Raw genomic sequence first — 15,393 nt, 5'->3', positions numbered from 1 at the left:
GTGTTCCGCTTATCAAGTGTAACGTGACTAATATGCTGCTGAAACTATATTATGATTAATTTAGTCTCGAAATGTAAACTACATTAGAACATATCTACTCATATCATCACAAACCATGTTTACTCTAATGAGGGTGAAGAGTGGAAAGAAATGAAACATGACTTGTCAGAACATGTCAGAAGTGGACTACAATTTAAAAAACCATTTATACAGACACTGATCAGCCTACACTGAAACCACCTGCCTAACACTGACTACGTTTACACGGACAGCAGTAATCTAATTATTGACCTTATTCTGAATAAGACAGTATTCTGATTAAGGTGTTTACATGAGTCGCTTTTAGAATATTCCTTTCATGTACACGTTCTACATGTTCTAGATTCTAGAACATAGTTCGATTTACGTCAGCGCGCTACAATGTCCGACGTTCCCTCCAGAGTTTCATGTATCGGTCTTCGCGATGGTACTGTATACAGTTTTGGGTGTTTTTATTTAAAATTTTTACAAAAGCTTCAAGTGCAGTTAATTATCTGTCGTGCTGTACGTGCTAATAGACGACTGCTTGAAGCCGTGGGCTGCGTCCCAAACCGCGTACTTATCTTCTATATAGTAGCCGAGATGCATGTATTTCACCTACTATAGGCCTATAGTAGGTCAGTACGCGGTTTCGGACGCAGCCGTGCTCTATTGTTTGCCGTAAAACGGTTGAGCGCTGCCGTGTGTGATCGTGTCCTGTCGCGAAATGCGGTGAAAACTCCCACACGACATTAATAATGTGATTAAGGTGTGTACAGGTCTGTAATACACGTCGATAATGCGACTAAAACAGGAAATACTCCACACGTCTTAATTCCATTTGTGTTTACTTCGAGTATGACTTTATTCGGATTAAGGTAATTAAAAATTGCTGTTTACATGCTAGTTTCTTAATCAGAGTAGTGTCTTAATCGGGTTCATATTGGATTATTGTTGTCCATGTAAACGTACTGACTGTGTAGGTCCCCCTTGTGCCACCAAGACAGCTCTGAGCCGTGGAGGCATGGGCTCTACAAGACCTTCCACAAGAAGGTGTGCTGTGGGATCTGGCACCAAGACGTTAGCAGCAGATCCTTTAAGTCCTGTAAGTTGCGAGGTGGGGCCTCCACGAATCTTACTCGTTTGTCAGGCACATCCCAGAGATTCTCGATCGGCTTGAGATCTGGGGAATTTGGACGCCAAGTCCAAACTCTTTGGATGTCAACTCTTTGTCATGTTCCTCAAACCATTCTTGAACAGTTTTTGCAGAGCGTCAGGGCGCATTATCCTGCTGAAAGAGCATACTGCCATTAGGGAATACCGTTGCCATGAAGGGGGGTACTTGGTCTGCAACAATGTTTAGAAAGTTGGTACGTGTTAAAGTAACATGCACATGAATGCCAGGACCCAAGGTTTCCCAGTAGAACATTGCCCAGAGCATCACACTGCCTCTGCCGGCTTCACTTCTTCCCGTAGTGCATCCTGGTGCCGTCTCTTCCCCGGGTAAGCGGCGCACATGCACCGGCCGTCCACATGATGTAAAAGAAAACGTGATTCATCAGACCAGGCTTCTTTCTTCTATTGCTGCATGGTCCAGTTGTGATGCTCACGTGCCCATTGTAGGTGTTTTCAATAGTGGATAGGGGTCAGCATGGGTAGTCTGACCGATCTGTGACTACACAGCCTCATACACAGAAAGCTTCCATCATCGCCAGCATTAACTTTTTCAACAGTTTGTGCTACGGTAGCTCTTCTCTGGGATCGGACCAGACGGGCTCATCTTCGCTCCCCATGCGCATCAGTGAGCCTTGGTCGCCATGACATTGTACTTCCTTGGACCACTTTTGGTAGTTACTAACCACTGCATATAACGGGAACATCCCCTAAAACCCGCTGTTTTGGAGATGTTCTGACCCAGTCATCTAGCCATCACAATTTGGCCATTGTTAAAGTTGCTCAGATCCTTACGCTTGAGAGGGGAAAATCGATTAGCGCCACCGGACACAAGCATATAGAGTACATATAGAGAACAGAAAACAGTAAAAGAATCATCTCACACGCAGTGATGAAACAAACGCATTTATTCATTTACACTTATCAAATGTCTGCAACATGAGAACACAGTTTTTAGTACTATAAATAAAGAACATTCTTAGAAAAATTACAGGACCAGGTGTCCCAGAATTAATAAATTTGACATTCATTTTCGTAGCAGTTTCAATGCCACATCACAACAATACCTTGTATATATTCCATATGTGACTATTGAGGTGATTTAAACACCATATAGAGCACATTAACCTATGACTGATCCAGCTCATAGGTAAAAAGGTAGTGCCATCACGATCACTAGTGCCTCGAATTATCGTGACTGTGTATGCATATGACCTTATCTACCCAAAGTAAAATATATAACAGTGATACTAAAAATAAAATTCACCTACACTTAAACTTTGGTAAATGCTTTTTGTTTTTTTTGTTTTTTTTCAATCTGCATCCTCAGTAAGCTTTTAAGGCAACAAAGTTACAATGCTGACTGATTCATGCGAAGCCGTTTCCTAAAAACAGGCCTGTATGTTTTCATGCAACATGCACTTGAGTGATCATAACAGACGTCCGACAACATTGAGGCCATATTCTACAGCCATTGACAAAAATGATATGTAAAATCACTGATCATGACAATACAGAGGGGGGGGGAGGGCGGGGAAGCAAAGCATCATCCTCTAAAGTTCTTCTCCATTAGGTCCTCACATGTGCTCACACCACCCAAAATAAAAAAGGCTTTCAACCTGTATTCATGCCCAGAAATGTGAAAGCAGACATCCATATTCTAGTAAATCCAAATCTGCTTTGTTCTAGCCTAGGGAAGCCTCAGTCATGGTAAACGTTCTGTTATGACCTATAGAGAAATGTTTACACAGTGCTTCAGTTGAACGGAGATAAAGCAGAATATAAAGTGATACGCAACACGTCCAGTACCGTTAACACATATTCACATACACTAATACCGAGTACTACTAACAAACAAAAAAGTGGAACTTCACAGTACAGATTTCTTTTCTTCTCCTTTTATCCAAGGCTTAAACTCGTTCTTAGCCAAAAGAGACGATATTTTGCAGTACAAAACATTCAGTCGAAAAAAAAAAAAAAAGAGAGACATTACGTACATATTTGTGCGGCCAGTGAAATGTTTGGCTTTGTTTTACTCGGGTTTGCGGCATTAGAATTTCCCATAAAAGTGTGTTTGGAAATTTTTATTTATTTTGTAATTTTTTAGATAATACTTATAAACTCAACACTGAATTGTAATGCCATATACAAACTGTCCAATAAATAACAAATAGTGCCAGTTGCCAGTAGTGTTTTCAAATGTTCAAGGAGACCTGGAAAGTTGTCCAATGTGTCGGAGATTCTTCACTAGATTCAAATTCCCGGGATTATTCGGCAAATCAATGTGCTGGTAAGTTTTGCTCCAAACCGATGACGCGTTTAAGTGGTGCGCATTGCCAAGGCCTGTTCGAGCTCTTGTCTTCGTTGTTGGATCTGTTTTTCAAAAAATAAATAAATAATAATAAAAACAAACAATCAAACAAACAAACAAAAAAAACAATACAAGATTACTCTATACGACGTCAATGAAGACGATAATTAAAATAAATTAATAGAATGAACCGCCATGAAAGGAAAATAGTGTTTCACACACACATCTGGAATGATGTAAGATATCAGCTCTGAATCCTTCTTCATCGTGTTATCTCAGGGAGTTTTTCCTCGCCACTGTCGTCTCTGGTTTGCTCATTAGCAATCTAAACCTACAGCTATTGTTAAACTGGATGTACAACTGAAACGGATATTAATGGAATTGAAATCCAATTGAATTCCCACTGTTTTGGACATGCAGTGCAATTGGAAATACAAAGTAGTGCTATGATATTGATGTATTGATCACTCCGGTGTATTAGAACTCGCTGGTGGGAATGTTGTTGTTGTGTTTTTTAAATGAGAATTATTGGTTATATTTAATATACAACACTTATTACACAATGTTCTTAAGGCGATCACGTGTCAGCTTGTACCGTTCCACTCACCTTGCAGTAAAAGTAGCGACTCACAGCTTCTTGAGACCAGGGCTGGTTATAAAACTCTGCTCTTCTTTCCTCCTCTGGGTTTCCCACCACATCAGTCATTAACTGTACAAGTCAATCATAATCATGGTTTTATTGCCAATTACAATCTGACAGTTGGTCACATTCATACAAATGACAGGAATTATATTATTATTGTATTATATTATATTATATTATATAAATAACAAGCTAAAAGTAAGGACGGGGAAATAAGAGTAAGCTAAATGAACAATTCCAGTAAAAACAATTTGTCTAGATTGTACCGATTGGGCTTGGCTTAAGTCAGAAGGTGAATTTTTGAAAAGTTGTTCATAAACCATATTAAAGAAACTATGATTAATAACATTTCTTGAAATAATATTTCATTCCAATTCTGAACTGTATGAAGTTTAGCACAATGTGTATTCTAATATTTGGCCTAATTGCTGGTTATAAGAAAGACAATGGGCATATATATTTCACTAGGCTTTGAACAGAACTGCATTCTGACCTTAAGGTCTCGGTTTTGTGAACAGATCCAATCCTGAATGTAGCCCTTGGGATCTCTGGAGAAGCTGAGCATGAAATCTCTCTGGATCTTCAACTGGTTGATGGACTCGATGGTCTCATGGATCTGAGTAACCGTAGAAACACTCGTCAAAATGTGGGATCATTCAACAGAAAAGCACGTCTGTATACATCGTTTGGGACATCTTGTAGATGATCACAGCAAGAAAATGGAGAGCATGATATAATAATACCACATACAGTTATATGCTACACATTCTTGATTCTGATTGGTCAGATGACGCGGATTGACTTGATAGAACAGCAGCTCTGATACAGTGCCGGTGGTACTACAGTAAATACGATCACAGGAGATTTGTTTAGCATTTATGTGAGGAGTCTCCAGTGTTAGCAGTGTTAGGTTAAGTTTACAGAACCGGGAAAGCCTACAGGAAAGAGAGATTCGCGGATTTAACGGCAACACGAAATGCTGCTTACTCTGCCTAGCGATAAAAAGAGTCTGGTGAGGGAATGACCATTTATAGCTACAATAATGTAAGGGATAACAGGAGCGAACTTCTTTCGTGGATGTTGAACTATAGAGAAAATGTACAATGTGTCATTCTTTAATCCAGTGCTGTGAAAAAGTATTTGATTTCTTCTGTTTTTGTGGAGATCTCATACGAAATTCTTTCAGAAATTAAAACAAAATCTGAGATGAAACAAAGGCAACCTGAGTAAATACACAATACAGTTTTTAAATGATTATTTATTGAAGCAAAAAAGTTATCTAATACCAACTGGGCCTGTGTGAAAATGTATTTGCCCCCGTAGTTACTAATTCCACAAATCTATGAAAGTGCATTGATAACGGGGTTCAGCTGGACTAGACACAACCAGACCTGATTACTGCAAACCCTGTTCAATCACATCAACACTTAAATAGAACTTTTTCAACAGTATGAAGTTGGTTAAAAGGTCTTACTCAGTAACACACTACGGCAAAATTGAAAGAAATTCCAGAAATGATGATGAAGAAGGTGATTGAAATACATCAGTCTGGGAAGGGTTACAAAGACATTTCAAAGGCTCGAGACTCCAAAGAACCACAGTGAGAGTCATTATCTCCAAATGGAAAAACTCGGCACAATACTGAACCTCCCCAGAAGTGGCTGACCTTACAAAATTCCTTCAAGAGCACAGCAACGACTCATCCAGGAAGTCACAAAAGAGCCAAGGACAACATCAAAAGGACCTACAGGCCTCTCTTGCATCAATAAAGGTCACTGTTCATGTCTCCACTATCAGAAAGACTCAATGGCATCCATGGAAGAGTGGTGAGGAGAAAACCACTGCTAACCCAGAAGAACATTAAGACTCGTCTGAATTTTACCAAAACACACCTTGATGATCCTTAAACCTTTTGGGAGAATGTTCTGTGGACTGATGAGTCGAAAGTGGAGTCCCGTTACATCTGCCGTAAACCAAACACAGAACTCCACAAAAAGAAATCATACCTACAGTGAAGCATGGTGGAGGAAGTGTGATGGTGTGGGGATGCTTTACTGCTTCAGTTTTGGGCAACTTGCAATAATTGAGGGGAAACATGAATTCTGCTCTCTACCAGAAAATCCTAAAGGAGAATGTCCGGTCTTCAGTCCTTAAGTTGAAACTCAAGCGCAACTGGATTACGCAGCAAGACAACGATCCAAAGCAGAGGAGTAAACCCTAGTCCTAGAAGTACGTGAAAGACCGATCTCCAGATATCAGAAGTGTTTGCTTGCAGTTGCAGTTAAACAGATTTGACGTTTAAGGGAACAAGTAGTTTTTCATTTAGGTGACAGGTGTTGGATAATTTTTTTTTTCTCTATAATAATAAAAAAAAAAAAATTAGAAAAAGAATAAAAACTGTAGTGTGTTTACTCGGGTTGCCTTTGTTGTATGTTGTATTTCATTTGAAGATCTAAAACTATTTATTATGAGATATACACAAAACAGAAGAAATCAGGATGGGGCAAATACTTTTTCACAGCACCGTAAATAAAAACGGTTAGTGCTGGCAAATGTGTTGGTATAGTCTTACAGTGTTGGTGTAGGAAGAATAAAACATTTCAGGACATACTGTATTTGAAAATAATCAACTTCATGGTGGTAACATTAATTATCTTTTTTATGACTTTATTTTTTTATAACAGCGTACCCAGTGTCTTATTCCTCACTAATCAGCACCAAACGATATAGCGTGTTCTGACCTTGTTGTCTAGTGACGCTATCTCCTGCTGATTAGCCGTCGAGAGCAGAAAACCATTCATTTGGGTCTTTAAAGGATCGTCCACCTCAACATCGATGTCATAACAGGCTGTCTTCTTGTGGTCATTGGGGTCCACACTGTTAAACAAATACATAATATCTTAACTGTAAAAGAAAACTCAAGAAGAGGCTCCTTAGAAACGTGCATGTTTGAGTTCAAACCATTTAGTACCTGATGACATGGTTGATCACGATTGGGTCAGGGGGCAGCAGTAGATTAGTAAGCCTCTGAGGAATCTCACTAAACTTCAGACGCGGGCAGTCGAAGATCTGTAACAAGAACAGGATCACTTGAACTAAGACCATGTTCAGACCTGGTCACATCAGATATACCATTAAACCACAAGTCAGGGATGATTGTAGCCATATTACATTTGTAGTGTCAATTCTACTGTGCTCCAGTATTCCAGCTGCTTCAGGTTCTCTGCCCTCTCACCCTCTGAATATTTTTTGCAATGTCCATGATTTGTTTCATAATATCTCATGATATTAAATTCCCGCAACAGTCTTTTAAACATACGTGGCATACACATTCGCTATAGCTCTTGATGAAAAAGCATTCTTGTTTACAGCTCTTACGTTTACACGGACAGCAGTGATGTAATTATCGGCCTTATTCTGAATAAGACAGTATTGTGATTAAGGTGTTTACATGACTCGCTTTTAGAATATTCCTTTCATGTTCAGGTTTTACGTGTTATAGAACGTAGATGGATTAACGTCACACGTCATTACGTCCCCACGTCACGCCGTCCGACGTTCCCTCCAGAATTTCACGTATCGACGTACAGTTGGTCTTCGTTATGGAACCGTGTACAGTTTTGTATGTTTCATTTTAAATTTTTTACGAACGCTTCAAGTGCAGATAATTATTTGTCACGCTGTACGTGCAAATAGACGACTGCTTGAAGCCGTGGGCTGCGTCCCAAACCGTGTACGTACCTACTATATAGTAGCTGAGATACATGTAGTACACATACTATATACTGTAGTAGGTAAGTACGCGGTTTGGGACGCAGCCGTGCTCTCTTGTTTGCCGTTAAACGGTCGAGCGCTGCCGTGTGTGCACGTGTCCTGTCTCACAACGCGGTGAAAACTCTCACACGACGTTAATAGCGTGATTAAGGTGTGTACATGTCTGTAACGCACGTCCATAATGCGACCAAAACTGGAATACTCCACACGTCTTAATTCCATTTGTGTTTACTTCGAGTATGACTTTAATCAGATTAAGGATCATCAATAATCTCTGTTTACTTGCTAGTTTCTTAATCCGAGTATCGTCTTAATCGGGTTCATATCGGATTATTGTTGTCCATGTAAACGTACCGACTGTGAACTTTGCTCTTTTTGTCTGTAGCCATGAGATAATATCATTCAAGTAATAGAATATACTTTATTGTCCCATTTCTGGGAAATTCATCTTGGACAACCATGGCCAGTATACACCATTAGACTCACAGTACATAACATACAATAAATAAATAATAACCAACAAAGCAAAATATATTAAAAGACGACAGTATACCAATCTGACGTTTTATTTACAAAAAATTGCAGGGTGTTGGCCGGTGTACATTCTAAGAGAGAAGCTGTGCGCCAATTAACATCTGTCCACTGGGCCCTGGGGCCTGATTCTGGACAACCCTGGTATCATGGTATGCTGCCTCAGAAGGAACATCACTAGTAGTAATAGTGTGCATTGGTGTAAACCATAGACCTGTGAAATGCACTATATACTCAACAGAAGAATGAGAATGCAACAAAGCAAAGATGGCCTAGGAAGCACATTGTATGCTGTAATACATCACTAAGACGCTAAGTATTAAAAGTTCTGAAGTACCTGCTGGAAATACTTGTCACAGCTAATGTATTCCTTTTCATGGGAGTCCTGCAGCTTGTTAGTCTTGACATACTGCCACAGGGCCTGGATGATGCAGGAGCGGGTCTGTGTGTGGATGCCCAGAAGACGAGCGAGCCGAGGGTCCAGCTTAAATTGGGGTGGCTTGAAGAAGGGGATAAAACAGTCATAAAAAAAAAGAGTCACCCGACAAGGCCGGTCCTAAAACCATATAGCTGTATAGGTGGGTCAACAAAAGGGTCACTTTATAATGCAAATGAAATCACTACTTTACAAAGTGACGTTTTTCTCTTTAGTCTTTGCGAATTTCGTTGCAAAAACAAATGTGGTCAGAGGACTGGGAGCAAATTTGAGCACAGAAACGGACATGCTATCAGAATAGCTGTAATAGTGGTCGAACGGTTGGTCGCTGCACATTAAAAAACATCAACACTTAAGTTAATGGGCCACCCATCACAGTTACATTCCATTCATGCATAAGGTAAAGTTTCCAAGTGGCCACTTTTGTGAAAATTATGGCAAGATTTCAAGCACCCGCATTCAAACCCTCGTGTTCCTCATACCCATTTGATCTAGAGCATGGGCGTCTAATCTTATCCACAAAGGGCTGGGGTGGGTGCAGGATTTCATTCCAATCAAGCAGGAGCCATTACAGTCCAAACATAAGCAAGACACATCACCGGTTCACGAGATTATTTAAATTTTGCCTGAAAATTAATGTATGTAAGTAGTGAAAAAGGCCAGATTGTGTTCTTGGTCAATGTGTGTAGTGCAGCAGGTTGTGGGATTGGGGAGCAATTAGCGCCGCGATGATGCTCTCGAGTCGAAACAATAAATCCCTTTGGAGCTATTCACACCGGGTGCGATCAATCGTAACGCGACAAAGCGAGATTTTTTTTTTTTTACCACGACCAGTGTGTCAATTCCCCCCCGCCCCCATCGCCTCACGATAAAACGGGCCGTCCAATTAGATCTGAGCTTTAGATCACGTGCCCGGAGTCGCTGCTTTTGCACAAAAGGTCGAGAATGGTAGCGCTATAGAACAGAACGCTGATTGAAAACCAGTTGAAACGCTGAAGAATCGCATTCCGGAAGAGATAAGCGAACGGATGTAGAGTTCTTGTTATCATCGGTGTCTGAGAACAGAGAACTTTTTGATAAAAGTCACAGCGACTACAAAAACATCGACAAAAAAGACGTTCTGTGGCAAGGAAATGCAGAGAAAAATGGGAATCGATGGCGAGTTCAATATCTTATTAAAGTCGTAAGCGTTATAAATAGTTTGCGTGAAGCCGAACGGAAAAACCTACGAGATACCTACATGAGGGGATAAAAAAAAAAGAGAAGATCAGGACGCGTGTCGTAGTTGGCAGGTTGCCAAAAAGAAGAAACCATGGAAGTTTATGAAGATGATGGGGTTCCTCGTTGTTTCTACAGAACCACGAAGGTATAAACAATGGTGTTTATGTACAATATGCGTGAACTGTGTAACGTTGACATGTTTGGCATTGAACATCAAATGCACTTCGTACTACGATGAAACCTGTACGCGAAAACGCAAGGACTTAGGGTTTTTTTTAAATGCATAGATAACTTATGGAGCGTCATGGTCATTCACGATGCATGGATGTAACCGGTGTGTGTATTTTACACAGTGTTCACAGTAATACTGAGGAGTGTGCTGGTGGTGACGTGGAAGATGGCAGTGAGGGTGAACAAAGTTTGTGTACTTCTGGGGGTTCCACTACAAGTTCTGAGTCTGTTCTGTCGAGTTAAAAAGATAAGCGGCCAGAGACACCATATTTTGTTGGAGGATACCTGGTACCTAAGGCGGCTAGAGACGGAGAGAGAGAGGTTATCCGACGAGCAATCGAAGCAGTCTTCTGTAAAAACGTGTTTTCATCAGATGAGGTCTGAAGCCGAGCATGGGCATCCAGACTATTTGCTCGACAATAGTCTTCAGTCACCTATCTCCCCCCCCCCCGCCCGCCCCTTTAAAATATTAAAATGTAAAGGCAAAACTAGTTGGTACTGTATGGTGAGTAGAGTACGCTATCATCCAGTAGTCCGGCTCACACCTGGTAATCGAGCATGAGGAGCAGCGTGCACCTCACATTCACGTCTCCAGGCCTCTTCACCTGGAAGCCATCCGTCTCCTGGGTTGTAGGAGTGCGATGCCACTGTTGGTGCAAAGAGAGTACAGGAATTACATACACTCCCCTCTGAAAGTACTGGAACGGCATTCGCGATTCTTTTTTTTTTAATGCTATACACTGAAGACATTTGGGCTTGAGATCAAAACACGAGTATGAGATGATGGATGAGAATTTCAGCTTTCGTTTCCTGATCTTTAAATATAGACGTGTTATACAACTTAGAACATAGCAGCTTTGGTGGCGGACCACTCGATTTTTACGTGAGCAAAAGTATTGGAGCAGATAGCCCAAACCCTCCTATTATGTTATGGGTGAATTTGACCAATTTCCACATTTGAGATGTCTGAAATAATGGTTAATCTCTCTTTTTCTCTTTGAAATTCTTCGACTATTCCTCATTTAGCGTCATGAAGTTATAGGCAAATATTTCTTCTTATAGCTTGTTTCGGACAAGTCATTTTGACGCATAATATAATGGATGTAATTCTCCCCCCCCCCCACGCCCACAACATTATAGGGGGGTTAAAGTAAGTAACTACATCAAGCAAGAGATTCTGCTGCTACCATCATGAGTTACATCATCAATAAAGATTAGTGAGCCCATGCAAGCCCAAGCCCTGACACTACCTCCACCACGTTAACCGATGAGCTTGTATATTTTGGATCATGAGCAGATCCTTTCGTTCTCCACACTTCCGTCTTTCCATCACTTTGGTAGAGATTAATCTTAGTTCCCAAATATTTGTGGCTCATCTCTGTATTTCTCTGCCAATTCCAATCTGGCTTTCTGATTCGTACTGCTGATTAATGGTTTGCATCTTGTGGTACGGCCTCTACATTTCTGCTCTTGAAGTCTTCTTCGAACGGTGAAACGTGATACCTTCACCCCTGCCTTGTGGAAGTTGTTGGTGTTATAACGGAGTGTTGTTTTGGGGGTTTTTATTTACACCTCTCAGAATGCTTCTGTCACCAACTGCTGTTGTTTTCCTCGTCTACCCCGTTCCATGTCTGGTTGTTAGTACACCCGTGTTTTTTCTTTTTTTCTTTTTCAGGACTTTCCAAATTGTTGTATTGGCTATGCCTGATGCTCGTGCATGCCTAACGGCTGATCAATTTTCCCTCTTTTTCTCAGCTTCAAAATATCTTGCTTTTCTCCCATAGACAGCTCTCTCATCTGCACGTTGGTTTATCCTTTTTAGAAACAAATGCCGTCTTCACACGCAAAACACAGGGCTGACTCCAAGAGTAGATACTCACAGCTATTAACAGTTTAAATGAATCAATCTAACAGGGCACACCGGGGCAACAAGAAACGCCTGTCCGTCACACGCTCCAAGTAGGCGGGTGCCACGTTCTTTAAAGTTGTTTAACACATCAAGATGTAAATATCAGGAAATAAAAGCTGAAAATCGGATTTATCATCTCATATTCATCTTTAAATCTCCAAAACCAACTATCTTCACTGTACAGCGAGAAAAAATAAAATGTACTAATACTTTCACATCAACACAAGGGCACTTCGGGAGAGTATAACTGGAGCAATGAGTTTGAGCAAGTAATTTGCTCTGCAAAGTCTAAACAGAGTCTGCCTGTGTGTTGTGCTCACGATTCAAAGACTATGATTCGGACTCTTTTGTGGATCTAGTTATCGAATACCATCATTATTAAAATGGCTTTTTGATGGAATGCTATTTGTTCAGAGTTCAAGTGAAACTCTTTAATACCAAGGACCTTTAGAGGCAGTTGTTTTTGCTGAAACTATGACTATCTCCCAGTGGTGCCCCAATCATAACGACAGTGACTCACAGCTCAACTCATTTAGCGTTGCTGGACACAGTATGAGCTTTCAAGGCCTCTCTGAGCAGTTAAATCACTGTTTTATTACACACCTCAGTCTGGTATGTGGTTTGATAAAAATCTGCAGGCACCAAGGACAGTTTAAAGTACTATGAATAAATACACACAAAAAAGGGTTTTTTTTGTGTGTTTTTTTTTTTTTGAAAACCTGCGACATTGTCAAAAAACGAGGGGGCAAAGAAATGGGTTTGAAAGCAAGACAATACTAATGGGGAGACGAAGGCTTCTTCCAGAGAAGATGATAATGATGAGACTATCGGCTGTCAGCTATCCATAAATATTAAGTAAACAAAGTGAGTAAAAGTAAAAGCGCAGGCTTGCATTAACAGCACTAGTATGACAGAGTTTCTCCTTCCAAACCACAATCTGGATTTACTGATTAAATATTCCGCTGACTTTTGTGAAGAAAACTCCTATTAAACTGGAAAACATAAATCTATAAAAATTATCTGCTTCAATCAAAAAACAAACTACCTTTTTTTGAAGGAACTTGGAAACTGATTCGCAGCATTTAAAAATAGCTTTATATGAAATATATATATTTTTTTCTTCTCTGGTGACAAGAAGTTGATGGAATCATGTGTAAACGAGTGGGTGGGGGATGCACAGACAAATTTCGGAAAAGTCTTCGAGTGTAATGCACATTATCTGCACATAGTATGTGAAAACACATGGGTAGGGCACTAAAGGAATTTTTTTTAAATAAATAAATAAATAAAGAGAGAGAGAGAGAAATTGAGTTTCTCAGGAGCAGTATTTTTAAGAGGTTTTTACCTTCAACCGTGCACTTGCGATGAAAATGCTCTACCTTTTAAAAGACGTGACGCTGTGAATTTCTTTTAATCCGGTGACTTTATCTTGCTCCAAAAAAGCTCAGTGTACCAGTGTTCAAAAGTGTGTTTTCTTGCTGAAATCAGTGTACAGAGCTGCACGTAGCACAGAAGGCTTGACAGATAGATTGCAACCTTCAAGATCCTAAAGTGTACAAAAAGGTTTTGATAATAATAATAATAACGTGCCTAATTTTGTTTTAAAGGTCACGTACAATAGATGTACGTGCCTCCGAGGTCAAAAAACACTTTAACGTTCTCATCGTTTAAACTGCAGCGTTACCTTTTTTCCCCCCCGGTGTCGCAAACGACTCGTTAAATGATCCGTTCTAAAGGATTCGTTCTAAACTCCTCCTTTCAGAGAGCATACTCTGCTCTGATTGGTCAGACGTCCCAATCTGTCGTGATTGGTCTACCGCTGTCGGCGAGCAGCCGATGAAGACCAGAGGCGGGGCTTTTTGTTACAAACCTACGTAGGTCAGTACAGGAAGTAAAGTCTGGAATCACTAACGAATCGTTTCAGCTGTTCAGAATCGATTCCTTCTTTCGGGAGTCGATGACTCCGTTTGTCGTGCGCTTTTAATTTTTGAAACTTTGCAGAGTTTTTACATTCACAGACAGCTCGATATACACACTACGTGAACGGTAATATCTGAAAAACCACAATAGGTGCACTTTCATGTTTTAATGGCTGATTTGTTCAAACTTACGGAAAGAATCTGAATGAACCCAAAACTTAGCTCAACAAAGTGTCTTTTAGCTCTAAACTACATTTAAAATAGTCCTTCGTGGAGCGACATAGTCTAATAAATGAGCTAACTCTTACAGGCAACGACTATCTGTTCTCAGAGCGTCCATTTTCGAAACGTACGAAAGGCAACACGGCCAAGCTTCAGCTACTACTTTGTTGCTCTTGAGCATGAAATCCCAGATTGCTCGTAACATAAAATGCGGTCTTTATTGGTCACAGTCATGCAGGAATGAAGAACAGATGGATTCTCACCTCAACTAAGTGGTTATCAGGGCCATACAGGTCCTTATCCAGCTCAATAACCAAGCTTTTGAAGAAAGAAGAAAATTTCCTCTTTTGTTTTCCAGGCTAATATACAGGAAAAAAAAAAAGGCATAGTATTCATTTCCGCATGCATACACACACACACACACACACACACAAATCAACAGATTACTCATTGTGCACGTATAATTCAACGATGCACAATGCAGGAACGTAAAAAAAAAAAAAAAAAAAAAAAAAAAAAACGGCCTTTACAGTGAACATGCATAAAATTCAGAGAAAAACAGACTGGGATAAAAAAAAAACCCCATCCTATGCTAGTCTGCTTTCAAATTTCTCCAAGGCTATAAAGCACTGAAGCAGCCCCAGTGGTATTTGTAATACCCAATGTCATATCAGCCCTTTCACATCTGCCACTCAAAAAAAAAATTAAATGAACCTGCCTGAAATGACTGAATAACTCAACTGTGCACAACAACATGACTGAATAAAAATCAGACCGGACTGTAGTATTAAGTATAAACACAAAAAAACAAAAAAAACCAACCCTAAAAACATGGAGGTTTTATGAGAAGTTTGGTGTTCACTCACATCATCTAGCAGCTTGCCTTCTACTCTTAGCTCCCAGGATGCAATGCTGCCCTCCGAGTCCTCTGAATCAGGCTTAGCAGGGTTAAACGTGTTGGAGATGTACAGTCGGAGCTTCCGCTTTTGCTACCGGCACAGATGA

At 40.3% G+C, this 15,393-nt stretch overlaps 1 protein-coding gene across 4 annotated transcripts in view; it reads right to left on the bottom strand.

Annotated features, from left to right (window-relative positions):
* Positions 1 to 2,087: 2,087 nt before the first annotated feature.
* smarcd3a (SWI/SNF related, matrix associated, actin dependent regulator of chromatin, subfamily d, member 3a) overlaps positions 2,088 to 15,393 on the bottom strand; it is a 31,317-nt gene continuing 18,011 nt past the window's right edge. For all 4 annotated transcript variants that reach the window (XM_053628101.1, XM_053628100.1, XM_053628104.1 and 1 more), the window contains 9 exons: positions 15,255 to 15,377; positions 14,652 to 14,747; positions 10,884 to 10,985; positions 8,788 to 8,949; positions 7,117 to 7,214; positions 6,887 to 7,022; positions 4,639 to 4,761; positions 4,110 to 4,211; positions 2,088 to 3,564 (listed from right to left, as the gene is read on the bottom strand). In XM_053628101.1, the coding sequence (XP_053484076.1) occupies positions 3,511 to 3,564; positions 4,110 to 4,211; positions 4,639 to 4,761; positions 6,887 to 7,022; positions 7,117 to 7,214; positions 8,788 to 8,949; positions 10,884 to 10,985; positions 14,652 to 14,747; positions 15,255 to 15,377 (996 nt within the window). In that variant the 3' untranslated portion in view covers positions 2,088 to 3,510. The remainder of the gene's footprint in view (positions 3,565 to 4,109; positions 4,212 to 4,638; positions 4,762 to 6,886; positions 7,023 to 7,116; positions 7,215 to 8,787; positions 8,950 to 10,883; positions 10,986 to 14,651; positions 14,748 to 15,254; positions 15,378 to 15,393) is intronic.

The sequence above is a fragment of the Ictalurus furcatus genome, chromosome 7, assembly GCF_023375685.1.
Source record: "Ictalurus furcatus strain D&B chromosome 7, Billie_1.0, whole genome shotgun sequence".
Lineage (NCBI taxonomy): Eukaryota > Metazoa > Chordata > Actinopteri > Siluriformes > Ictaluridae > Ictalurus > Ictalurus furcatus.
This window is presented reverse-complemented; position numbering and strand designations above follow the sequence as displayed.